Raw genomic sequence first — 26,555 nt, 5'->3', positions numbered from 1 at the left:
CTGGCAGAGGAGGCCCAGACTGTCCAAATTTGATAGTAAACGTGAAGAGACCGCAAGACCAGGGTGGGACCCAGTCTCCGCCCGTCCCCAATCCATCCGGCTCATGCTCCCCACCCCACCCATCCCTAGTATCAGCAAGAAGCTGTTGTGATAAATAGATTTTGAAGAAACAGGAGCCCGGACTAGAGAGACGATAGTGAGAATATAAAAGAAGAAAGATAATCTCTCTCAATCTTTTTAACTTTTGTAAGAGGCCTAATTTTTCCTTTTTTCCCCTCTTTTCTCTTTTATTTTTTCAACAACCTCTTGTCCAACTGACTAATTTTCTCTAGATGCCACTTTTTCCATTGCAGAATTACTTGTAAGAAAGAAAGGGGATTAAAAAAAAAGAGTTAGAAGCTGTCCTTTTGGACAAGATATTTAAAACCCTACCGTCCATCTTCCATCCTAAGTGGTCCTATCTTTCTAAAAGGAAATGCCTTCCATACTCTTCCTAAAAAAGCAAAAGCATAACAAAACAAAACTGGAAAACTGTTTCTTCTGCTTGAGACACAAGGGCCATTATCTTCCTACCTTTGGCCCCACTGATCCTTGACAGGATGTCCTGGACCTGCAGCCCAGATGAGGAAAGGTGGGGTGTGGGTGGGGGGTTGACTGACACACACAGCAAGTAGCCTCAAGGAACTTGGGGGTGGGGCAGGCTGCGCCCCAAGGCTTTGGTCCTATCCCCCGCCCCCCTTGCGTTTTTACTTAACACCGGATCACTTCCGTTGCAAATAAAAAAGAAATAACAAACAGCTAAATTTAATTAGGAATAAGTAGTAAAGTGACCTGGTTCTTGCTAACTGCGCTCCTGAGCTCTTCGCTGCCGGCCCTGGACTCAGTGGACGGAGCGGGAGATTCCCGCCCAGGGGAAGAGGTTCCCACGGAGGGCATGCGGTCGCGGGTGCCTTTGGATTCGTGTGTGCGGGGAGGCGAGAGAATCTCCTCCCCGCGCCGGAGCCCCTGTTCCTCATTTCTAGCATTTTAAAAAAGGTCAAGAATACAGTGAATCTGGCCGGGGGCTGCCGACTGGGTGACGCGCCTCTGGCTAGACCGAATGGCACAGGCTGAGCCTGGGGGTGCGGACAGGTGGGCACCGAGAAGTGTCCCTCGGAGCGGACTCGACTGCAGGAGCCGCGGCGCCGGGGGCGGGGGGCGTGTGCCGCTCGCGAGGGGGCCGGAGGACTTGACAGATCGCAGCGAAAGAAAACATTAAAGCAAAACAAAACCCACCGATTCCCCACGTCGTTCAGCAAAGACATCGTGGGTGGAGCCAGGAGGGAGCGATTGAGTAGAATTCCGCGCGGCCGCCTCCGCCCGCCCACCCCGCGCCCCCGGCCCTCGGCCCCCGGCCCCCTGCCCTGCCCGCCCGCCGGGCTTGGCCGCAGCGGAGGTCAGGGCGCAGCGAGCGCCTCCTCCCACCCGGGCTTCCCGAGTACTCGGCTCTCCTGCTCCATAGTAAACAAAGTGTCGCCGCCGCCTCCACGCTGGTTTGCTTCCTAGCAATCAAAACACTGAGAAGGCGAGAGAATCACAGAAACACTCGAGAATTACCAGAAAATAATAGAGGTCCAAAAAAAAAAAAAAAGGAGGTAAGTGTGTGAAAGAGAAAAACACCCCACTACCCCCCACCAGCCCACTGCCGCCTCCCCGTGGAAAACCGGGCCCCGCCCAGCCCGGCGCCCACTGGCTGCCCGGGCGGCGGTGCCGCATGCCCATTGGCCGCGCGGGCTGTCGGTCAGGGGCGGGCCGGTGCGCGCGCCGCCGCGGGCGGGGGGCGGCGGCAGATCCCGTAAGTTGGGCGGCCTGGTAGTCGCAGCAGCCGCTGCCGCAGCCGCCACATTCAACAGGCAGCAGCGCAGCGGGCGCGCCGCTGGGGAGAGCAAGCGACCCGCGGCGTCCGTCCGTCCTTCCCTCCGCGGCCCTGTCAGCTGGAGCGCGGCGCAGTCTCTGCCCCGGCCTGGCGGCTCTGGCCAGCCGTCCGGTCCGTGCGGTGGACCCCAAGGAGCCTCGACGTGGATGGCCCCGCGAAGTTAAGTTCTGGGCTCGCGCTTCCACTCCGCCGCGCCTTCCTCCCAGTTTCCGTCCGCTCGCCGCACCGGCTTCGTTCCCCCACATCTCGGACCGTCTCTTCGAGCCCCCTCCCCCTCCGCCCCCCGTGCTGCGTTCTCCCCCTCTTGGCTCTCCTGCGGCTGGGGGAGGGGCGGGGGTCACCATGGCCGAGGCGCCTCAGGTGGTAGAGATCGACCCGGACTTCGAGCCGCTGCCCCGGCCGCGCTCGTGCACCTGGCCGCTGCCCAGGCCGGAGTTTAGCCAGTCCAACTCGGCCACCTCCAGCCCGGCGCCGTCGGGCAGCGCGGCTGCCAACCCCGACGCCGCGGCGGGCCTGCCCTCGGCCTCGGCTGCCGCTGTCAGCGCTGACTTCATGAGCAACCTGAGCTTGCTGGAGGAGAGCGAGGACTTCCCGCAGGCGCCCGGCTCCGTAGCGGCGGCGGTGGCGGCGGCGGCCGCCACCGGGGGGCTGTGCGGGGATTTCCAGGGCCCGGAAGCGGGCTGCCTGCACCCAGCGCCACCGCAGCCCCCGCCGCCCGGGCCGCTGTCGCAGCACCCGCCAGTGCCCCCCGCCGCCGCCGGGCCGCTCGCGGGGCAGCCGCGCAAGAGCAGCTCGTCCCGCCGCAACGCGTGGGGCAACCTGTCCTACGCCGACCTCATCACCAAGGCCATCGAGAGCTCGGCGGAGAAGCGGCTCACGCTGTCGCAGATCTACGAGTGGATGGTCAAGAGCGTGCCCTACTTCAAGGATAAGGGTGACAGCAACAGCTCGGCGGGCTGGAAGGTGAGCGGCCTCGGCGCGCGGCCGGACCTTGGGGGCGCGGTGGGTCAGGCGAGGGCGCAGCTGTGCAAATTTGCTCGGCCTGAAGGTGCGGAGCAGGAGGGCAGCGCGTTCCCAGGAGGGCGGGCGAGAAGCGGTGGTCGCGGTGGCCTCGCCCGGGTCCAGTCGGGGACAGCAGTAGGTGTGCGTGCGCGCCAGTCAGGAGTTCGCGTGAGACGCGGAAAGGGGCTCGTTGGGGAACTAAGTAAAGAAAGTGCGCCAAGAAGTGGACGTCAGAGCGGCCGAAAAGTTTGCCAGTGAAAGGAGAAAGGGGTTCGCTGGGAGCGGCAACCCCCGGCCCGAGCCGACTGCTTCGGCTGCCCCTTCCCTCCCGGACCTCCGCGGGGGGAGGGCGGGTCCTCTCCGGCCGCGCCGCGGAGCTGTTTTCGCCGGGCTCGGCGAGGGGCCCCGGAGCCTCCCTGCACCGGGGCCGGGCTGCAGGTGGAGGGGACAGGCAGGGCGCGACCGGCCGGGGACGGTGCAGGGCCGGCCGGGCAGTTTCTGGAGGCGGTGCGCATTTTGCTTTGTTTTGGTTTTCTTCGGAGTGGCCTCGAGTGCCGGGGGCCCGGTGTCCCGAGCCCGAGGTGGTGCCTCCGACACGTGCGAAGGGACGGCCACCGCCTGCGGAGCGCCGGCGCCTGGCTGCGCGGGGCGAGCTAAAGTTCAAGTGTGACCCTCGGCGGGGGCGGGCGGGGGCGGGCGCGGGCGGTGGCGGTGGCGTGGGAGGGGCCCCGGACGCAGGAAGCCCGCGCCTTTAAAGGGCCAGCGCTTCGGGGCCGGGCGCCGTGGGGCCCGCGTTTCTCCGTGCGGGGAAGTGCCCGAACTTGGTCTTGCCCCTGGTAGGAGGCTTCTAGTTAGAAACACAGAGGCTGCCTTGAGGGACCGGGGGCTGGGATGTGTGCGTCTTTTGCTGCCTTGCCATCCTATTCTTGAGCATGGAGGTCCAGATGAGGGACCAGGCGGGGGCTTTGCGATCAGTGTTTTGAGGGAGTCGGAGTGGCGGTGCGCGTCGAGGGAGCGGTGCCTCGAAGGAGGATTTTTGCCATTTTTGCCTTTCAGAGCGTGGCCAGGAGAGACTTAGCGTGGCCAGGAGAGACTTAGCGTGGCCAGGAGAGACTTAGCGTGGCCAGGAGAGACTTAGCGTGGGGGCAGGCACTTCCCGACTCCGAGGAGAAGGCCCGGGGGCACTCGGCTCCGGGGAGGCTTCCCGGGGGCGGGGTCCAGTCGCGGCGCGGCCTCCCCTAGCTGACAGTTTCTCACTGTCACCGGTGGCGGAATTGCTGTAAAGGCTGTCTAGTTGACCTAAACACCTCCCCCCCGCCGCCCCCGTGACGGAGTCTCGCTCTGTCGCCAGGCTGGAGTACCGTGGCGCGATCTCGGCTCACTGCAACCTCCGACTCTCTGGTTCAAGCGATTCTCCTGTCTCAGCCTCCCGAGTAGCTGGCATTACAGGCGCGAGCCACCACGTCCAGCTAATTTTTGTGTTTTTAGTAGAGACGGGGTTTCACCATGTTGGCCAGGATGTTCTGGATCTCCTGACCTCGTGATCCGCCCGCCTCGGCCTCCCAAAGTGCTGGGATTACAGGCGTGAGCCACCGTGCCCGGCCGAGCTAAACACCTTTTTAAACAAACCTTACCTCGCCTCTCATACTGGGCTCTACAGCATAATAAAGATTGGTCTTTGCTGCGCAGTTGTTAACACCAAGGTTATTTTACATACAGTGTCATCCCTGTGGTTAATGCGTGTCAAAAAGGTTAAGTTACTCACACCATATTGAAGTTCCTTTAGAAGGAGTTCAAGATTCATTTTATTTTTTCCAAAGTGTGTTTTAGAGTAAGGGTATCACTTATCGCTTCATTACCAGGCATTACATGCAATTTTACCAAGTGTTTCAAAAAAGTAAAGTGCCTTCTTACCATTAAGCTCAGCATATATTAAGTCACAAAATCGAAATTGTCTGCCAAATCTTGTTTTACTTAACATTTGAATTTAAGTACTTGACTTACTTGCTCATCTATCAATTCCACTTCAGCTGTTACAGAGTATTAGCCATTAAAAAAAAAAAAATCCTCCCCCCTTTTTTTGCATTCAAAGTACAGTGTGTACTTACACCATTCTTTAGTCCTTGGAAATGGATACAACCTACTTCAACTTGCTGGAGTGCCTTTCTTTAAAGATAAAGGCAGTGTTTTGGGATATTTTTAGTTTTGCGTCTCAAATGGCATTGTCAGAGTGTTAAACTAGGAATATGACTTACACTTTTTAAGATTTAGGTTTTTTAAAAAAATAGATTCTGATGTTAAATCATCTTTACAACCATTTTTATCAGGTTCTTGTTCTGATTTTTTAAAAAATGCAAGAATAATTTAGTTTTTTTTTTTTAAATTTATTTGCCAGAGCTAGGAGACCTGTTATCTGTCTGGAATTGGAGGCCCTTGGGCAGCTCCCAGTGGGAACCTAATGGGGCTTTGCTTTGGAGTAGGCTGCCTTTCTCAAATGAGTAAATGTTTCAGGTATAATGTCAGTTGGTTTAAGTCGGATTACAGCAAGTACATTTTCAGTTTGAGTAAAAGGGTATTTTAAGAAGAAAAGAAACAACCTGAGCTGTTCTAACTCATAACTAGTCTTCTGGTTAGTTTCATAAAAATGAGTTACTTGTTAAAACCAAGTTTCACTCTCAGATCTGAAAGACTCCTAAGAGTCATAAAAGAGAAATTTTACTATGAATTTTAACTTAAATCCAGTTTTTAAATGCAAAGCAACCAAAACTTAACTGTTTTAGGACTGAGGAGAGGTTGCTTTGGAACAAAATATTTCCTGTGATTTACTACTGGGAATTAGGCTGAATCTTTAATTAAATAGTTTCTTGTGTGCTACTTCCTGGGGCCTGCCTGAAAGTTTGAGTCATTTGCATAGGACAAACTAGTTGGAAAACTGTTAATGAATTCAAAAACTTTTAATGTCATTCTTTAGATAGTTAAGTGCTGGTTATATTTGAAGGATATGCATTTTGTGTTTGTGGGGATGGTATGTTAAATGTCTTACACTTGTTTTAATATTGGCTAGAATTGCTATAAGGTCACACACATAGTGGAACCTAAGACTTTTGGAAAACCCGGTATCTTCTAAATCTAGTGCAGTATTTATAAATAGTGAAACTTCATTTCCATGACCTGTTTTCTCACATAGAAAGCCTTCTAAAGCTTGGGAAGTGGTATTTTGAACTCCGATTTTTTTTAATAAATGGCAGTTTTGAGTTTACTCTTTTGATATTATTTGGAACACTTTAGGTTAAAAGAATGACTTTGACTATACCACTTAACTCTTGTTAAATAAATTTTTAGATTGTATTATTAGAGGTATCCTCTTTGATTTAAAGATAAATATCTTTTTTTTTTTTTTGAGGCAGAGTCTCACTCTGTCGCCCAGGCTGGAGTGCAGTGGCGCAATCTCGGCTCACTGCAACCTCCGCCTCCCAGGTTCAAGCAACTCTTCTGCCTCAGCCTCCTCCCGAGTAGCTGGGACTACTGGCACACGCCACCACGCCTGGCTAATTTTTGAATTTTTAGTAGAGAGGGGGTTTCACCATATTGGCTTGGCTGGCGTCGAACTCCTGACCTCGTGATCTGCCTGCCTTGGTCTCCTAAAGTGCAGGGATTACAGGGGTAAGCCACCGTGCCTGGCCCCAAAGCTTTTTATTTTTAAGATAAATCTTTAATTGGGAGTGATGTTTCTTATTTGGCCTATGAACTGACAGTGGATTTCCTTATGTTTTGAAATAAATATTTATTCTGTAATTTGGGTATAATCTGTAGGTGAGTAATTGAATCAGCCACAGAGATCCCGTTAGAAAGATGGCTGCTTTTTTGTTGCATGGTCACATTTGACTTAGAGAATCCTGGTGAGACTGAGTGGTTAGAGGATCTGAGACACCTTTCCTACCTCTGGATTGTCACTGAAATTACCTTAAAGAAAGCCTTGATAGGCTGGGCGTGGTGGTGCACGCCTGTAATCCCAGCACTTTGGGAGGCTAAGGTGGGCAGATTGCCTGAGCTCAGGAGTTCGAGACCACCCTGGGCAACATGGTGAAACCTCATCTCTACTAAAATACAAAAAATTAGCCGGGTGTGGTGGCAGGTGCCTGTAGTCCCAGCTACTGGGGAGGCTGAGGCAGGAGAATCACTTGAACCTAGAAGGCAGAGGTTGCAGTGAGCCGAGATCACACCACTGACCTCCAGCCTGGGCAACAGAGGGAGACCCTGTCTCCAAAAAAAAAAAAAAAAAGGAAGAAAGCCTTGATAATCCTGTATATGTACTTGGGGAAGCGATAATGAGGAAATAATTTAAAATGGATGAGGGGGTTACGCAGCTAAATGTAGCATCTTATTAAAGGCTGAAAGTTACCTGAATCTATTTGAGAGCTAAAACATTTTGTTCAGAAATTCCAAAATAGATGCCAAATTGGAATACTTCATTTCACATTCCCAAGAACTTTACTTTTTACGCATGGTTTTGTGGCATGTCCTTGGTTGAGGGGATGGCGAGAAGAGTGGCCTCTTTTTGAATGATTCTCATTTTTGTTGTTGTTGCTGTTGTTGTTCTGAGACAAGGTCTCACTGTGTTGCCCAGGCTGGAGTGCAGTGGCTTGATCTCAGCTCACTGCAACCTCCGCCTGCCCCTGGCTCAAGTGATCCTCCCACCTCAGCCTCCTGAGTAGTTGGGATTACCGGGACGAGCCACTGCTCATGGCCTGGTTGTTTTTTTTTAAGTGACGAACACTTGACTACTGAAAATAAGGCATTTTAATTCTCATGTAAACTTGAAAAAAGTTAAAGGTCTTCAAGATCCCAAAATTGCTGAAAAGATATCACATTAGCAGCAGACACATAGATTTCATGCTCCGCACACACAGGGAATCTTCTCCAAGGCGATATGAAATGGGATGAGGGGGAAGAATATTCAGTGGCAAGTTAGAATCCCTTGCAGACTGTAAACATGTTGCCTGTCCTCGTGCTTCTAGCCCCTTCATCCAAGCATCTAAACTGCAATTTTGTTTTAGACTTTCTAAGATAGCAGCTGTGTTTGGCTGGAATTTCTTTGGGGAAGCCTGAATGATTTGCATTTTTCTGGAACACTCTGCCCTTGGAAACTACCCAGTTCCCTGGCATCATGGGAATTTACCCAGCCATTTTTTTGGCTTATATGTGCTGTAGCTTTGGGGCTTTTTGGGGATCCTCTTGGAAAGGCAGTGTAAATACCGCATAGTGATTGGGGAAGGCAGAATTTTCAATTGTGTGGGAGTTGGTCTGCTTCCCTGCAGTTCAAGATTTGCCTTTGCCTTTGTAGCAACAACTTGCAGAGACTTGCCCAGCCCCCCAGGATCTCCCTGGGGTCATATAACCAACCACCTTTTCTTGGTGCATAAAGAATTCTGATGCTTCTGGTGGTGTTCCTCAGCTGTGAAACAGAAGACCACATGTACTTGAAAAAGTATGTATTTTGGTGCCTAAGGGATATGCTGTGTACAAATACTTAAAGTGTGGAAGACATCTTCCTCTTTGCCAGTTGCTGATGAGGATGAACAAAAATCAAGTCAGTGGCACAGAAATTCTTTTGTAGGTATTACTACTTGTTATTTGTAGTCTTCTAAGGAACATACGAAACGTGAAAAACACATTTTTGTACGTTGGCTATTTTATATGGTTCAGCCTTTTAAAAAACTTGCTTTATTCATTAGCATCCCAGTTTACTCCACTCCGTCTTCACCCTGTGGTTTATCAACTTGCAGGTTAAGCACCGCCAATAGTTGAATCTAGGGTTGACTTATTCTTGCCACTTGGCAGGCATTTGGGCTACTTTTTTTTTCTTTCATCCATTTTTGTATAGTTTTGATAAAAACTAAAAAGGAAAACAAAAAAGCAAGTTAGTTTTGATATTAAGCCGAATACTACTGAAAAGGTAAATCTGCAGCTCCTCATCATACAATTTAGTGAATTTTTACCTTCACTTATTACTTTAATAAGGGCATAAATTCAAAATGTGTCCTTTATTTCAAGCCATATTCATTACAGGAAAAAAAACATCAAGGGAGAGCTGTTTAGGGAATTAGCCTATGTAGCCCCCAATTCTGGTTTTTGTTCTGATGATCCCTGAAGCTGCACTGTTTATGGGAGTTGGGGGTGTGGTCTAAGTCTTCCTTTTCTTTTTTTTTTTTTTTTTTGAGACGGAGTCTCGCTCTGTCGCCCAGGCTGGAGTGCAGTGGCGCAATCTCGGCTCACTGCAAGCTCCGCCTCCCGGGTTCATGCCATTCTCCTGCCTCAGCCTCTCCGAGTAGCTGGGACTACAGGCGCTCGCCACCACGCCCGGCTAATTTTTTGTATTTTTTAGTAGAGACGGGGTTTCACCGCGGTCTCGATCTCCTACCCTCGTGATCCGCCCGCCTCGGCCTCCCAAAGTGCTGGGATTACAAGCGTGAGCGACCGCGCCCGGCCCCAAGTCTTCCTTTTCTTAACTTTGCTTTGAGAAATCGTTTCTTATCTTGGATTCCATTACAATGGTCCTCCTGCCATCTGGCTTCTCCAGTTGGTTCTCTTATTTTTCCTTCTCCTATCCTCATTCATAAGTATACTTCAGGACTAGTTGTGGACTTTTTCTCTGGTATTTTCTTAGGTAACTTACTCTCTGTTGCCTTGTGTATCCAGTTACCTAAAGGCTCTGGATGTCCCACTTTTATCTCAAATCCAGTATGTCTAAAACCAAACATACTGTATTTCCCCCTGCCCTCAGATGGCTCATTTCAAGGTCCCCAGTTGGGTTAATGGTCTAGTTAGTTCTTTCCCTAGTTTTCAAACCTTGGTGTCCTCTTGAGCACCCCACTGGTGTTTAGTGTTCCCAAGTCTGTTAACTCTTCTTTCTCAGGGTCTGTTGAGACTTTCTGTTCCTACCCCCTAACCATTCCCCTAGTTTAGCTTTTAGTATTTCAGGCCTAGATGCTCCTGTCCCCAGAGCTTAGATCATCTTGAGCCCCGAAATTCAGCAGATCTTGCTCAGTCTGCAAGGCTCAAGTCAGTTCACCAACTTCCAATTTTGGCTCCTACCCAGAGGAATTTTTGTCCTCTGAGTGAATATCTGGTAATCTTTTAATTCATGCTGCTGTGTATTATATATAATTTAACTTTAATGTCTGTATGTCTTGGCTTCTCAGTTATATTGTAAATATGTTGTTAGGAAAAAAATTCTTTCTTGAAACATGGGTCTTTTATATTTCAGCTTCCTGTGTGTTGAGAATATCAGTCTGTATCATGTGAGAATAATTTAAGAAGTAGTATAACTAAAGAACAGTGATTATTTTGTTTTCAACAGATTGTCAAAGTACTTTTGTTTTCCATTTATTTGTTGAGTGATTACTGTGTACAAGATGTGCTAGGTGTTTTGAGTGGTAGCAATGACTCAAAACATAGATCCAGTAGGAAGACTAGATGCAACGTGTAAGTAACTATGATATACAGTGGGAAGAGTTAAGTGTCTTAGAGAAAACTGAAGTTCTGTATTGGCCATTGAACCAGGCATTGAAAATGGGAGATTGGGCCTGGCACAGTGGGTCACGCCTGTAATCCCAGCACTTTGGGAGGCCAAGGCGGGCAGGTCATTTGAGGTCAGGAGTTAGAAACCAGCTTGGTCAACATGGCAACACCCTGTCACTGCTAAAAATAGAAAAAATTAAGCGAGTGTGGTGGTGTGCATCTGTAGTCCCAGCTACTTGTGAGGCTGAGGTAGGAGAATTGCTTGAACTTGGGGCAGGGGGTTGGGGGCGGTGGAGGTTGCAGTTAGCCAGGATCATGCCACTGTAGTCCAGCCTGGGCGACACAGTGAGACTCCTATTTCAAAAAAAAAAAAAAAAAAAAAAGGGATGGGAGATTGTTCCCTTACGATTTCGCTATGAAAATTTTCAAGCATTCAGCAAACTTGGAAGAATTTCTACTGCCTTTTCTACTAATAACATTTCATTATGCTTGCTTGATCATATATCTGTGTAAATGCACATCTTTCTGTCCATTAGTTCATCTTATTTTCAAGATACAGTTTTGGGATGGTGGACTGGCATTCATAAAGGCCTGAAAATACGGGAAGCATCAATTTCTCTGAGTGTGAGGTCCGGAGATCGAGACCATCCTGGCTAACACGGTGAAACCCCGTCTCTACTAAAAATACAGAAAAAAATTAGCCAACTGTGGCGGGCGCCTGTAGTCACAGCTACTCGGGAGGCCAAGGCGGGAGAATGGCGTGAATCCAGGAAGCGGAGCTTACAGTGAGCCTAGATCGCGCCACTGCACTCTAGCCTGGGCGACAGAGACAGACTCCGTCTCAAAAAAAAAAAAAAAAAAAAATTTCTCCGAGTGATAGGGGTATGAAATACACAGTTTGGAAAGTATAGGTAGGAAGGACATATTATGAAAATAACGCTGTGTTATAGACCAAATTTATCAAATGATATCTTTGTTTTTGCCAAATAAGAAATTATGAAAATATGATTACATTAAAAAATTTTAAAATTCAACTACTTAGGAACACACTTGTGTAAATATGAAGACCTATGGAATGCAATTTAAAGCCAGTGTACTGCAGTTGATTTTGAAACTGACATACGGAATTTGGCAATACATAGAACAGATTATGTAATTGACTTAATGTGAATATTTGGCATTTACAATGTATTTAGCTTTTTGCTTGATCTGTTCTTTAAAATTAACTTCAGTGAGGCCCGGTGTCCTGGTAGCAGAATGATTCAAAGAAAGAAAGATCACTATTAAATGTAAGTCTTGCTTTTTTGAAAGATGAGAAATTCTGAATTGAAGTCAGCAATTTCAAAATATACTTAAGGCAATTATGAGAGAAGGTTATATGGGCTTGAAAAGATACTTCAAAATGTAAATGTCAGTTCTAATATTGCCTTAGCTAAATATTAGATATCCTTGATAGCTTTCTCATTGTAATAATTATCTTCCCACTAACCCAAATGCAAAAATGAAGATTATAATGAGGTATTTCAATAGATCCAAAGGAGGTTAAATTTGGGTAGGCCAAATGCAAAACTGACACCATACAGTCCAATAGGACTGAATGTATTCAGTGTTAAGTGTACTTGGAGTGAGTCTGACTAGCTCATGTTGAACCAAAAGGTTTATGCAGTAAAAACGGCATTGTGGCACATCAGAAGGCACAGATGCAGATTAGATAACACTCATCAGCCATTTAGAAATGGCAAGTGTTGAGGAGAGCTGTCTGGGCGCGGTGGCTCACAACTGTAATCCCAGCACTTTGGGAGGTTGAGGTGGGTAGATCATTGGAAGCCAGGGGTTGGCCTGGCCAATATGGTAAACTCCCGTCTCTACTAAAAATACAAAAAATTAGCCAGTGGTGGTGGTGCATGCCTGTGGTCCCTGCTACTCGGGAGACTGAGGCACAAGAACCCCTCAAACCTGTGAGGTGGAGGCTGTAGTGAGCTGAGATTATGCCACGACACTCCCAGCCTGGGCCTGGGCGACAGCAAGACTCTGCCAAAAAAAAACAAAAAACAAAAAACAAAAAACAAAAAAAATGTAGAAAACGATTTTACTAATATATTTATCCCTGTAGAAGCAGACATTTTATTTAAAAGGTACACTGCTGCTGAGGGGTGAGGGACAGTTAAATAAAAGTAAATGAAAAAGCCCACTACCATGAGATTTTATTAAATGTCTAAGTTAACCTTCCACGTGGAGAAAATAGCTTTCAAACACACCAGGATCTCACACTTGCATGATTGTTAATGATGCCAGGCCAAACTAGTCAAAACCAACTAGGAAACAATATAGAACTGGCCAGTCTAATTTTTTTTTTTCTTTTTTGAGATGGGGTCTCACTCTGTCATCAGGCTGGAGTGCAGTGGCCCGATCTTGGCTCACTGCAACTTCTGCCTCCCAGGTGCAAGCGATTCTCCTGCCTCACCCTCCCAAGTAGCTGGGATTACAGGCACAGCTGTAATAGTAGAGACCACCACACCTAGCTAATTTTTGTATTTTTAGTAGAGACGGGGTTTCACCATGTTGGCCAGACTGGTCCTGAACTCCTGACCTCAAGTGATCCGCCCACCTTGGCCTCCCAAAGTGCTGGGATTACTGGCATGAGCCCCCGTGCCCTGCCGACTACTATTGATGTTTGTAGATCCAGCGAAGTTCAGAATTACAGCTCATCTTTGGTCTTTTAATTTTTGTAAGTAAAGATACTATGTAAAACATCTTCATCCTCAACTCCTTTCTCATCTTGGTTCTAATTTTGAAGGGAAGAAATGTAGTAGGGCCTTACTTCCCTCAGGGAAGGGAGGTAGATCATTTCTTTCAAGATAGCCTATCTCTGCTGAACTTAAGTCATAGGAGTTCTTTAATTCTTAGAGACCTCTGCCTTTTCAGAGGCCAGTACCACCTCTAAAGTGTCGTGGCCCCTTTGTCTACACTGCAGCACCCCTCATCTGGGAAGTGCTATTATCTCCAGTAAGCCCCACTGTATCCTTTATACATCTCTGGCCAGCCACATATAGAAATTTCCAGGCTGTCAACTTTTTCAGTGTGACTTGGTTCCAGCATCTTGTATACAGATCTTCGAGACCTAAAAAGAAAATCTTTTTTTCTGCCTTGATGTATTTTTCTCCCTAGATGGTGTTTGTCTTTTTCTTTTTTTTTTTTGTGACAGGGTCTCACTCTGTTGCCCAGGCTGGAGTGCAGTGACGCCATCTCGGTTCACTGCAACCTCTGCATCCAGTGTTCAAGCAGTTCTCCGTCTCAGCTTCCTGAGTAGCTGGGATTACAGGCACCCACCACCATGCCTGGCTAATTTTTTTTTTTTTTTTTTTAGTATTTTTAGTAGAGCTGAGGTTTCACCGTCTTGGCTGGGCTGGTCTTGAACTCCTGACCTTGTGATCTGCCCACCTCAGCCTCCCAAAGTGCTGGGATTACAGGCATAAGCCACCGAGCCCGGCCAGATGATGTTTGTCTTAATAACAATGTCATTCATTCTTTGAGCACTTCGAGTTACAGAGCTGGTCCTAATGATATACCCCATGAGCTTAACAGCCCTGGAGCCCCTGCCCATCTTATCTGATTAAAGTGAACCTGTGATGAGAAAGAGGGTGGAAGAGGGGCCTTCCCTTGTATCCTTTTGTTCTTTTTTGTTTCATTAAAGATATTTCGTGGATAAACAGTTTTTCTCAATTGCTGTTCTAACAGTCTGGAAAATATAGGTCATGGTTTTGCGAATCTCTACTCTTACTATGTTACAGATATGATAAAGCATCCAAATTGAGGGAAAATATGTGTTTCTGTTTAAAACCGTGGTTTCCCCATCTTGAAGGTGTTAGAATACTGCCTTTGTAAGTACTGGTGAGTACTTACAAAGTACTTACTGGTGAGGGCCTGGGTTATTGCTCAGTTAAAAATCTGAAAGTAGCTAAGTGAACCTGGCATCAGGAAAGGGAGGGAACCTCTGTGGTTGTATTTTGTAACTGCAGTAAAAAAGCCAATGCGCATGATTAATCCTCTAAGTCTTATTTGGGCCTAATGAGGAAAGGAGGAAGAGGGAAACCAGTTTGGATTATGTGGGAAGATAAAGATTTCTTCCATGGTTTGGTATTCTGAAGAGTTAGCTGAGGCCTGGAGGCACTGGGCTTTGTCTCCTCAGTGTTTCTGCCCTCTCCTTTCATATTGGTTTTCCTTTTTTAATTAAAAAATTAGTGCATTTCCTCTGCGGGTACCAGGCTCAGAAGCCTGCCATGCAAGTGGCTGAAGGAAGGAAAACCCCTCTTTGAGTGAGGAATCCCCAGTACAGAATGAGAGGGTCTTCATCTTTGCAGCAGTGGCACGGGTGAGAGTGAAAAGGCACCCTGCATTCTGTATCTGAAAAGAAATGCATTTAGAGGCTGGGCATGGTGGCTCGTGCCTGTAATCCCAGCAATTTGAGAGGCTGAAGCGGGTGGATCATGAGGTTAGGAGTTGACTAGCCTGGCAACACGGTGAAACCCTGCCTCTACTAAAAACACAAAAATTAGCCAGGCGTGATGGTGCGTGCCTGTAATCCCAGCTACTCGGGAGGCTGAGGCAGGAGAATGGCTTGAACCCAGGAGGTGGAGGTTACAGTGAGCCGAGATTGCGCCACTGCACTCCAGCCTGGGTGACAGAGCAATACTCTGTCTTGAAGAAAAAAAAAAAAAAAAAAAGAAATGCACTTGGATTTCAAATTTAGTTTGGAGAGAGAAATTATAATTCAATCACCTAATTCCCAGGCTTGTAAATATTGTGTCCTTCAAAGCTTGAGAACAAAATAACCACATAAATATTTGGGAGTGGTCCATACAAGTAAACGTCAAATACTTGAGACATTTTGGTTGCTTGGAAGCAAGGTCAAAGGAAATGGTTTGCATATGGTTTAGCTAGAAGCTCTTATTTTGGCAGATTCTTGAGGTAGTAACGGTCACAATGTGGATTTTATTGTTCTATTTTGACGTGAAAAAGTTTTTTTCTCTTCTCTAACCTTCAGGATAGGGTTGCGTAAGTAACATCAAGATAGATATGTTCAGTCACCATAATTTTGTATCAGAGATGATGTGCCTTCATGAGCTGTGAGGTTTAATTTGCAGAATCATCAGTTTGGGCTGGCACGGTGACTCACGCCTGTAATCCCAGTACTTTGGGAGGCCTAGGCGGGTGGATAACCTGAGGTTAGGAGTTCGAGACCAGCCTGGGCCACATGGCGAAACCTCGTCTTTACTAAAAATACAAAAATTAGCCAGGCGTGTTGGCGGGCCCTGGGGAGCCAGAGGTTGCAGTGAGCCGAGATCGCACCACTGCACTCCAGCCTGGGCGACAGAGACTCCATCTCAAAAAACAAAAAAAAACAAAAAGAATCACCAGTTTGTTACACCAGTAGGTTTCAGCCTGCCATAATACTATACCGTGATTTGAATACAGGAGAAAGTGGGCTCTCTTGAATTACAGTTACCTCATCTGTTTGCAGCAGAACTCTCTCTGCAGGGCTACCTCCTAAACGGGGAAGCGGGGAGGGAGGAGAGGGGAACTTGCAAAACTTGTAAATATCAATTGGGGTTGTTTGTGTACTTGGCACCAAGCTGGTTGCATTGGAAACTTTTCTCTTTGGATGGGTAGGTATGTAGGCCATCATGAAATTTACATGTGATGAATGGGAAAGCTTCCTGTGGATCATCCTACCCTGAGTGTTCTTCAATCTGTATGACTGAATTGGTCTCTCCCCTTCAACCTTTTAGGATTTAATTTTCTCTTCAGTGGCCCATTATGACATTTACATACGTTGAATTTGAAAGATTCCCATACTCCCAGTCTCTTCTGTTACCGGTGTGCCTGGAGCAGTTTGTTGAATTTGTGAAATTTTGAGATAGAATGAATTTTGTAGGACCTGAATTTATTTATAATAAGTTATAGTTATATTATAAACATAATGTATATTTATATTATAAACATAATGTATATATTATAAACATAATCTATACTTATATGTATATTTATGTCATGTATTTGTATTAACATGAAGTCTTTCTGATGATGATAAAACACTATTTTTAAACATTTAGCAGTTGATGACTACATTTTAGAGGTCATCAAAATTTTTTTTTATTGTTTTTTTCCTCTCGAAGTATTTGGTATAATTAAAAAAATTCATGTTAAGGAAATTTATCAAAGTTAAAGATTCCTGTAATTAGGCATGTTTTGATGTTATTGATACCCTCTTTTCTGGTTTTGGAGTGGATACTTTCCCTGCTGTGACCTCGGTGGTCTGTAGTGGTTCTCCTGGGGAATTATATTCCAGTAATTCTGGATATTTCTTTAAGGTGCTTTGTATTTCTTGAAGTGCCATTTTGATACTTTCAGTGTTCTGAACTATACCTAGAATGTACTTTTTATAAAAAGAAAGAGTCCATCCAGGCAGAGAGAGTAGTGTGTGCCTGTAGTCTTGTCTGTTCACAAGGCTGAGGCCAGAGGATCCCTTGAGCCCAGGAGTTCAAGTCCAGGCTGGGCAAAACGCTGGGACCATGTTTCTTAAAAAAAAAAAAAAAAGAAAACTAGGCAGGGCGTGGTGGCTCACATCTGTAACCCCAGCACTTTGGGAGGCTGAGGTTGGCGGATCACTTGAAGTCAGCAGATCACTTGAGGTCAGGAATTCGAGATCAGCCTGGCTAACGTAGTGAAACCCAGTCTCTACTAAAAATACACAAATTAGCTGGGCATGGTGGCGCATGCCTGTAGTCCCAGCTACTCGGGAGGCTGAGGCAGGACAATTGCTTGAATCCAGGAGGCGGAGGTTGCAGTGAGCCAAGATTGCGCCACTGAACTCCAGTCTGGGTAACAGATTGAGACTCCATCTCAAAAAACAACAACAACAAAAACCAAAGCTAAACAAAAGCAGAATCCAGATTATTAAAATAACAATTTAAAAAGCATGATTGTCACAGGCTTCAATAATTGCCTGCCTGCTCTTGAGTGTTTAGGTTGGTCTTGGAATCGGCCTGTCCGTGTGCTTAAGGAGGGAATCCTCAGGGTGTCACTGCCCTTCTTTGTGATCTCTTTTTAGCCTACAGTCCTTCCTTTGGTGCCTAACTCAGAAATAAACATTCTTAATCTGTTCAGCTTAATTGAGACTCAAACCTCTTAAAAAGTAGTTTTGTCAAGAGGCATGTGAACCAGAGCAACTCCATTTTGAACAGGAGCTGGGTAAAATGAAGCTGAGACCTACTGGGCTGCATTCCCAGACGGTTAAGGCATTCTCACTCACTGGATGAGACAGTTGGTCAGCACAAGATACAGGTCATAAAGACCTTGCTGATAAAACAGGTTGCAGTAAAGAAGCCGGCTAAAACCTACCAAAACAAAGATGGCCACGAGAGTGGCCTCTGGTTGTTCTCACTGCCACACTCCCACAAGCCCCATGACAGTTCACAAGTGCTGTGGCAAAGTCAGGAAGTTACTCTATATAGTCTAAAAAGGGGAGGCATGAATAATCCACCCCTCATTTAGCATATCATCAGGAAATAGCCATAAAAATGGGCAATCAGCAGCCCTCGGGGCTGCTTTGTCTATGGAATAGCCATTCTTTTATTACTTTACTTTCCTAATAAACTTGCTTTCACTTTACTCTAGGGACTCGTCCAGAATTCTTCCTTTCGGGATATCCAAGAACTGTCACTTGAGGTCTGAATTGGGACCCCTTTCCTGTAATAGTTTGAATGTTAAAGTTTGTGCCATTGCATTCTTTGGTGTGATTGCTTTATTTTGAACTAGAGGTGGAGAATATGGGGAATGTGAAATAAAATGAAGGGAATATATCAGTACAGATGGAGCCCACAATTTATGGTGAATTTATCCTTCCTCACAATTGGAGGGTATATGTTTGAAGTCAGTCAATTTCTGAATTTATTACCTAATTTGATTGTATGCCTTATACATTATATTTTTAAGAAAAAAATTAAAATAATTATTGCGCTCTGTGATCTCATTGAATGATGTAAATGATCGTGGGTCATGTAAAATGCTGAGCATATAGGAGGACCCTACTTAATAATTTCCTTTGCGATGAAAATAGGGACACGTTTTAATCAAAGACAAGCTGTTGATGGTTATGTTTCTTAGACTAACCATGACTTCCGCCTGTGTTTATGGCAAGAAGGGAAAAGGAAAACACTTTCATCCACGGAAGTCATCAATTCTGTCACGATTGACAACTTGGGGGCCTCCAATTAAGCCTCATTTATACTCCCCCTCCATTTTCTTAGAGAATTCATTTTAAAGGGTATTGGGAAGAAGAAGTAATTAAGTCAGAGAGATAAAATGAGAACTTAAAACACTGCAGATTCTAGAGTAATGCATCAGAGGGATTCTTTTCAAGACAGAATTGTCTGTGATTCTTAACTGTGTGAATACACTCCTCGGATTTGAAATGAAGACACCCCCTTTCCACTTAGTCATGTGCCCTATGAAGCTTGTTTCTGTGTGGCTTGCTGAGACTCACTTAAAATGACATTGACTTTTATTAAACCTGAAGGTTTGTGATGGGCTTTTTGCACAGAAGCCTACTTCTCCAGGGGACGTCCCTGCTCCCTCAGGTTGCTATCTTGTTACTCTGGCCTGAAACAAGTTAGCAGCCACTTTCCCGCAGACCTGCACAAGGCACCTCACATCAAGGGCTGTTGATTAGAGCATAATGATTTGTTAGATCATTTTTATTGTGCAAATGAACCTGAATGTTACTAGGACAGCATATCCATATAGGCTTAGAAAACTTAATTTTTAATGCCCCTTCTATCTTTCATCAGGGTAAAGCTTTTGGATTTATGGTTATTCATTCTAGCTATAAATATATTAATAGTATTTTGGGCTGGTCAGATATGGGGCATGACCTTTGACATCCTGCTTGGCTATGCCTGGGAATTTGACATCCTTCAGTTTAGGTGGAATTCCCTTGTTTTGTTTCCCGTGATAGTGTGGGGGAAATACACATTTTGGCTCCTTCAGCAGAGGAAGACAGGAAAAAAGTAAAATTGGAATGCACCAAGGAAGTGTTAATGATTTTATTTCTGCTGTGTATAGTTGAATGCACACGCTTTTTATGGAAGCCTGAGCCTATGAAAATAGTGCACAATAATAAGAAAATGCTAACAATCATATTTAGGTTTTGCATTTTTAAATTTGGATTTATTTTTTGACTAGTTTGACATTTTTGGGTTTCTGAACTGTTTTGCATCTAAGTATACATGGTGGAAAGAACTTTTTGTGATGCCTTTACTAGTATTGTCAGTACAAAGTATCAACAATTGGGAAGAGCTACAAAAGGGAACTGTTAGCTGGTGTGTATTTTGACCTGAGGAAGGGAGTGTTCTGCTGCTACCAACTAAAAGTTTATGAGTGTGCTTCTGTTTCCTGAATGTAATCAGAACCTCCATCAATAATTATCCCTGTAGGGGAATACAAAATGGCTTTCCTCTACTGTATGTTCTTTGACTGAGCCAATAATTAAATCGACATAAGGCAGACTAACAGGATAAAAAAAAATTGTAGTTTCGTATGCACTGGTGACTCGAAGAAGAGTCAGATGATTGAAGCGTATAGAGCATCCTCAGCTATAAGTTAATGGGGATTATACAGATAAAGGGAAAAAGACAAAGAGACTCTTACCACTCTTGCTTTGACCAGACTCTGCAGGCAGAGATGTGGGACCCCAATGTGGTAAAAAGTCTTAGCTGCAGCTTGGCATTTTGTCAGGGTCTCAAGATCCTGCAGCTGAAACAGTCCTGGAGCTAGTAGTGTCCCAGCCAGTGAAGGATGCTCCACATTGGGCACGAGAAGCTATATGGCAGGGAAAAATGGCTTCCCCCCATCCTTCTAGGTTCTTTGGGCTGGGCCATGATTTAAATTGACACTAGATAGCTGGGCGCGGTGGCTCATGCCTGTGATCCTAGCACTTTGGGACGCCGAGGCGGGTGGATCACTTGAGCTCAGGAGTTGGAGTGCAGCCTGACCAACATGGCGAAACTCCATCTCCACTAAAAATACAAAAACTAGCCAGATGTGGTAGTACACGGCTGTAATCCCAGCTATTTGGGAGGCTAAGGCATGAGAATTGCTTGAACCTAGGAGGTGGAGGCTCCAGTGAGCTGAGATCACGCCACTGCACTCCAGCCTAGGTGACAGAGCAAGATTCCATCTCGGGGCAGGGGAGGGGAAGAAATAAATAAATTGACACAAGGTAGACTCTAACAGGAGAAAATGTCATTTTATTTATACTTACGTTTGCACAAGAGTCCCACAAAATATAATACAGGTTGCATGATTGAAGCTTATATTGTATACTGAGCTACAGAAAAGAATTAGGGTTTGAAGTTTTTGGTGGGGTGGTGGCCACACAAGTTAAAGGAGGATGAGGGGAAGAATTATATGGTGAATAAAGATTGTCTTGCTCTTGGGGATAAAGTCTCTCAGGTAATAAAAGTTGTCTGGAGCAGTCCTAATCCTGGTACAGATACTTTACTAATGTAGATTTCCTTTATGGATGCAAATTTCTTTTACAAAAGGACAGCTTTTCTTGTCTACTCTGGTGTCTGCAGTTTCTCAGAATAACCAGCTCAAAATATGCCAAGGAAGTATATTTTGGGGTGGCGTATTCTGATCTCCTACAGTCATATTTTGGGGTAGTGTGTCCTGGGCCCCAGCATCCCTTTTGAATTGTTATGAAGTTCAGGCCGGGCGCGGTGGCTCACGTGTAATCCCAGCATTTTGGGAGGCTGAGACAGGCGGATCACTTGAGGTCAGGAGATTGAGACCACCCTGGCCAACATGGTGAAACCCTGTCTTTACTAAAATACAAAAAATTAGCTGGGTGTGGTGGCACATGTCTGTAATCCCAGCTACTCGGGAGGCTGAAGCAGGGGAATCTCATTAACCCTGGAGGTGGAGGTTGTAGTGAGCTGAGATTACGCCACTGCATTCCAGCCTGGAAACAGAGTGAGACTCCGTCTCAAAACAAAACGAAACAAAACAAAAATGAATTGTTATGAAGTTCAAATATCCAAAATTTGATGAAGCGGAGGGAAATTGGTTAAGCTAGAATTTTATAATATTCACCTTTTAGAAGTCACAGTAGTCGGCTGGGCGCCGTGGCTCACAGCACCAGCGCTTGTAATTCCAGCACTTTGGGAGGCCTTGGTGGGCAGATCACAAAGTCAGGAGTTTCAGACCAGCCTGGCCAATATGGTGAAACCCCATGTCTACTAAAAATACAAAAATTAGCACTCCAGCCTGGATGACAGAGCGAGACTCCGTCTCAAAAAAAAAAAAAAAAGTCATAGAAGTCAACTTTTGCTTTAAAAAAGAAAACCACAATTCCTTCACAGCCCCCAAATAATCAATTAATAGGCTTGCTTTTTGTTCATTAATTTTTTCATTTCCCATCTAAGGCTGATATCCATCACAGACTAATTAAAATTGTAGATTGTGGGTAGTCTATCTGTTCTGTTCTCAATTATTCACTAAATGAAGAGTGCCATGACTTTTATTTTTTTTTGAGATGGAGTTTCGCTCTTGTTGCCCAGGCTAGAGTGCAGTGGCGTGATCTAGGCTCATCACAACCTCTGCCTCTTGGGTTCAAGCAATTCTCCTGCCTCAGCCTCACCCGAGTAGCTAGGATTACAGGCATGCGCCACCATGCCCGGCTAGTTTTGTATTTTTAGTAGAGACGGGATTTCTCCATGTTTGTCAGGCTGGTCTCAAACTCCAGACCTCAGGTGATCTGCCTGCCTTGGCCTCCCAAAGTGCTGGGATTACAGGTGTCAGCCACTGCACCCGGCCAGTGCCATGACTTTTGAGGGTGCACATCTAAATGGCTGATACTAAAAATGAGTACTTTTTGATCACCTCCTACTCCCCTTCCCTAGTTTTTCATCTCTTCTTTGCTTTCCTTCTCATTTTCGGCTCCCTCATTTAAAATATTTCACTTGAATAAATTTCTCTTAACTTTAATTAGATGAAAAGTTTCTTTAAAGGTCATTGCTGGTTGCTGGTGTGAGTTTTAAGTTTGCTACAACAACCCTATTTTACTTATTACTGCCTTTAGAAATAGTCACTGTTATTAATAGAACTGATCCCATTTAGAAATATTTGCAAGTGGTGATGATACACTTCACCCTGGGCATGAACATGATGCAAGTCACCTTAAAGCCCGTAAAGAGGAAATCCACAAGGAGAATGACTTAGGGGAGTGAGCTAAATGGAAGTTACCTCTGTGTACTTTCACCTTTTAAACTGAAAATATGTAAGTATGTGTTTGTCTTACCATAGTTTTACTACCTTCATTGTGTTCTGGTAAATAGGACCTTTAAAATGAGCAGGGAAGAGGAGGGAAACAGTTTTTCTGGCATCTGATAGTCTGGATATATAGATGTAAATTTCCACTGAAACTACACCTACCTAATCCTTTTCCTACTGTGACATGTCATTAACTCATATTTGATTTTTGGGAGGAGAGAACTACAAACTCACGCAGAAATACCAAGGTGTGAGGTAAGAAATCATAGCCATTTCAGTATTCTAGATGTGCATGGCACCAGCTGTTGTCATTGAGCTAAATGCCTTTGTGTTTTCAGTGTTGTCTCGACTCTGTCGCCAGCCGTAGTCTGGTTTAGCAAATTCTGCAACCTTCCTGCCTCATCTGTGTTGAATGCTAAGATTAGTAACTTTGAGATGAGTCGTGTTGGCTGCCTTCACATTCTGAAGTTCTTAATTTTAACTTCTGCCTTAGAGAATATGAGACCATGGACTGGATAGAGAAGTCTCTTAACGTTAGTAAAAGGAGTTAAATTCTCAGGGTGGTTTGGTTTTTGTGCTTGAATGAGGTTGGGAGAGAATACTGCCATTCTCTGTGTTTTGGGTGAATAATCCCAAAGACATTTTATATGTTGAGATTATAGAGGTTTGACCCAGTCAAACCGGGTATTGTATAACTGGGATGTCCAATACCAAGGCCTCTAAGCTCCTGTAAAACACTATAGAAGTTCCTGAGCCGCCTGCCTGCCTGCCTGCCTGCCTGCCCGCCCGCCCTCCCTCCATCCCTCCCTCCCTCCATCCTCTTCCCTCTGTGGCCCAGGCTGGACTAAACTCGGCTCGCTGCAGACTCCCTGCGTCCGGCTCCCGTGATTCTCCTGCCCTGGCCTGCTGGCTGCCTGGGATTGCCGCCGCGCGCCACCACCCCTCCCTGGTTTTTCTCCTTTGGCTGGAGGCGCGCTTTCGCCATGTCGGCCACGCTGGTCTCCAGCTCCTGACCTCCAGTGCTCTGCCCGCCTTGGCCTCCCGAGGTGCTGGGACTGCGGACGGAGGCTCGCTCATTCGGTGCTCGGTGTTGCCCGGGCTGGAGTGCAGTGGCGTGGTCTTGGCTCGCTGCAGCCTCCGCCTCCCAGCCGCCTGCCTTGGCCTCCCAGGGTGCTGGGATTGCAGCCTCTGCCCGGCCACCGCCCCGTCTAGGAAGTGAGGAACGTCTCTGCCTGGCCGCCCATCATCTGGGATGTGAGGAGCGCCTCTGCGTGGCCGCCCTGTCTGGGAAGTGAGGAGCGCCTCTGCCCGGCCGCCCCTTCTGGGATGTGAGGAGCGCCTCTGCGCGGCCGCCCCGTCTGGGAAGTGAGGAGCGCCTCTGCCCGGCCGCCCCGTCTGGGAAGTGAGGAGCGCCTCTGCCCGGCCGCCCCTTCTGGGATGTGAGGAGCGCCTCTGCCTGGCCGCCCCGTCTGGGAAGTGAGGATCACCTCTGCCCGGCCACCCATTGTCTGGGATGTGAGGAGCCCCTCTGCCCAGCTGCCCCGTCCGGGAAGTGAGGAGCCCCTCTGCCCGGCCGCCACCCGGTCTAGGAAGTGAGGAGCATCTCTGCCCGGCCGCCCCGTCTGGGAAGTGAGGAGCACCTCTGCCTGGCCGCCCCGTCTGGGATGTGGGGAGTGCCTCTGCCCGGCCGCCCCGTCTGGGAGGTCTACCACAGAGGCCAGAAGCAATGTGGGGGCTGGATGTGGTGGCTCACGCCTGTAGTCCCAGTACTCTGGGAGGCTGAGGCGGGTTGATCACTTGAGGCTAGGAGCTCGAGACCAGCCTGGCCAACATGGCGAAACATATGAAAAATACAACTGTCAAACCAACCAACGAACCAAGCGACAACAAAACAGGTCTACCCTGGAGTCATACTCTAATTTTTTCTATTTTCCTCCCTTTCTGATCCTTTATCCCACTTTCTTTTTCTTCCTCTTCCTTCTCCTTTTTCTTTGTCAAATAGAGGATTGAGTTATTATCATTGATCCATACAAAGTCCCTCTCTCATTTATTTTCTTTAATTCCCACCCCCCATTTCTATTCCCTGTCTTCCCATGTGCAACCTTCCTAATATGTTCGATATGCATCTTTTTGTTCATATGTACTTTTAGAAATGTTTATTGTTTTGTGTGCAAAAAAAAAATTAAAAAAAGAAGTTCCTGAGCCATCATTGTATGTGTGACCTGGTATATCCCACCGGACTCACATGCAGATCTGACATTGTGATTTTTTTCCCTGGCTCGGGTTAGATTTGGCTTTTACTCTATCTCTGGGTTCTAATCAGTCCTCCTTTCATTCTCCCACCCTACTTTTCTCTCCTAGTAAATTTTTCCTTTCTGTTAGAGGCAGTAAAGTCCTCACTCTCCTTGTCAGTCCACATGGAAGCTTTGTCTACTTGGCTCCCCTTGGGGTGCGGTGAGGTGAGAGGAAGAGTCTCGTCCTGTGCTAATCGCAGATTGTTGGGGATGTGTGTTTCAATTTCCTTTTGTCTCAGTTTCCCCACCTGTAATTTTGGAGCATGATAATGGACCATCCAGTGCTAGTGTCTGCAAAACTTGCTTCGAGATCACTGGACAAAAGGTGCTGGTTAGATGTATTTACTGGCATGCCCTGGGAAGATGTCTTTAGATCACTACAGTATTCCAAAACTCATGTTGGGGTCACATCAGAATGATCAGAATTCCCTCTAGCATTTGCTCTTTATAATGTACTCATGAGCCTAACGTAGATCTGTAATTTTGCAGTAAATATTAGGAGTTTTTGGTTCTGTTTCTACATTGGTAACCAGATAATTCCTATGTAGACAAGTCAGATCACTGCTGTACTAGCACCGTCATCTGTAAAATGGGGATAATGATACTGCTGGGAAGTACTTATAGGACAAGTTGAGGTGCTCAAAAGAAGGAGCTGTGTAATTATGCTGTATTACACAGCAATAGCGTTAGCCAAAATACTTGGACTTAAAGCTTAGCAAACCTGAGATTCTGGGGTTTTCTTTTTTTTTTTTTTTTTAAATTACAGACATTAGGATTATATGGAATATTTTTACATAAAAACATAAGATCAGAACCAAAGAAAGAATCAAAACCTTTAGACCTATCTTTCCTAGCATTCCTAGTAATTGTGTAGCAGGTTTGATAAGGGTGCTCTGGCAGACTTACATTGTTTTTGTGCTTTGGAAGAACTTATGATGGGATGGGGAAATAATCTGGCAGCATGAGAAAGTGGAATATAAAATTGTATATCAACTGATTTCAATTGTGTGAAGTATCTTAGGCTCTACTGTATAGCTGTACTCGGAAGGAAATACACCCAAAGTTTGCGGTGGGTTGTATTTGGAGTGTATAAATATGGGTAAGTTATACATATGTATCTCCTTTTCTTTTTTTTTTTTTTTTCTTTTTGAGATGGAGTCTCACTTTGTCACTCAGGCTGGAGTACAGTGGAGCGATCTTGGGCTCACTGCATCCTCCACCTCCTGGGTTCGAGCAATTCTCCCACCTCAGTGTCCTGAGTAGCTGGGATTACGGGTGCCTGCCACCACACCTGGCTAATTTTTGTATTTTTAGTAGAGACGGGGTTTCACCATGTTGGCCAGGCTGGTCTCAAACTCCTGACCTCAAATGATCCACCTGCTTTGGCCTCCCAAAGTGCTAGGATTATAGTCATGAGCCACCACACCCGGTCCTATATTACATTTTAAGTAACAAACACTTTCAATGGAAACATTAACAATTTTGAAATG

General features: G+C 46.1%; 1 protein-coding gene across 1 annotated transcript in view; it reads left to right on the top strand.

Moving 5' to 3' along the window:
* The first annotated feature begins 1,827 nt into the window (after nt 1-1,827).
* The window catches only part of FOXO1 (forkhead box O1), a 113,236-nt gene continuing 88,508 nt past the window's right edge, over nt 1,828-26,555 (top strand). Inside the window, exon 1 of the mRNA XM_055244076.2 lies at nt 1,828-2,878. Within this exon, the coding sequence (XP_055100051.1) occupies nt 2,258-2,878 (621 nt within the window). The 5' untranslated portion in view covers nt 1,828-2,257. The remainder of the gene's footprint in view (nt 2,879-26,555) is intronic.

Source organism: Symphalangus syndactylus, chromosome 15 (genome assembly GCF_028878055.3).
Source record: "Symphalangus syndactylus isolate Jambi chromosome 15, NHGRI_mSymSyn1-v2.1_pri, whole genome shotgun sequence".
In the NCBI taxonomy this organism is placed as follows: domain Eukaryota; kingdom Metazoa; phylum Chordata; class Mammalia; order Primates; family Hylobatidae; genus Symphalangus; species Symphalangus syndactylus.
Note: the sequence above shows the minus strand (reverse complement) of the source record. Positions and strands in the feature narration are given on the sequence as shown.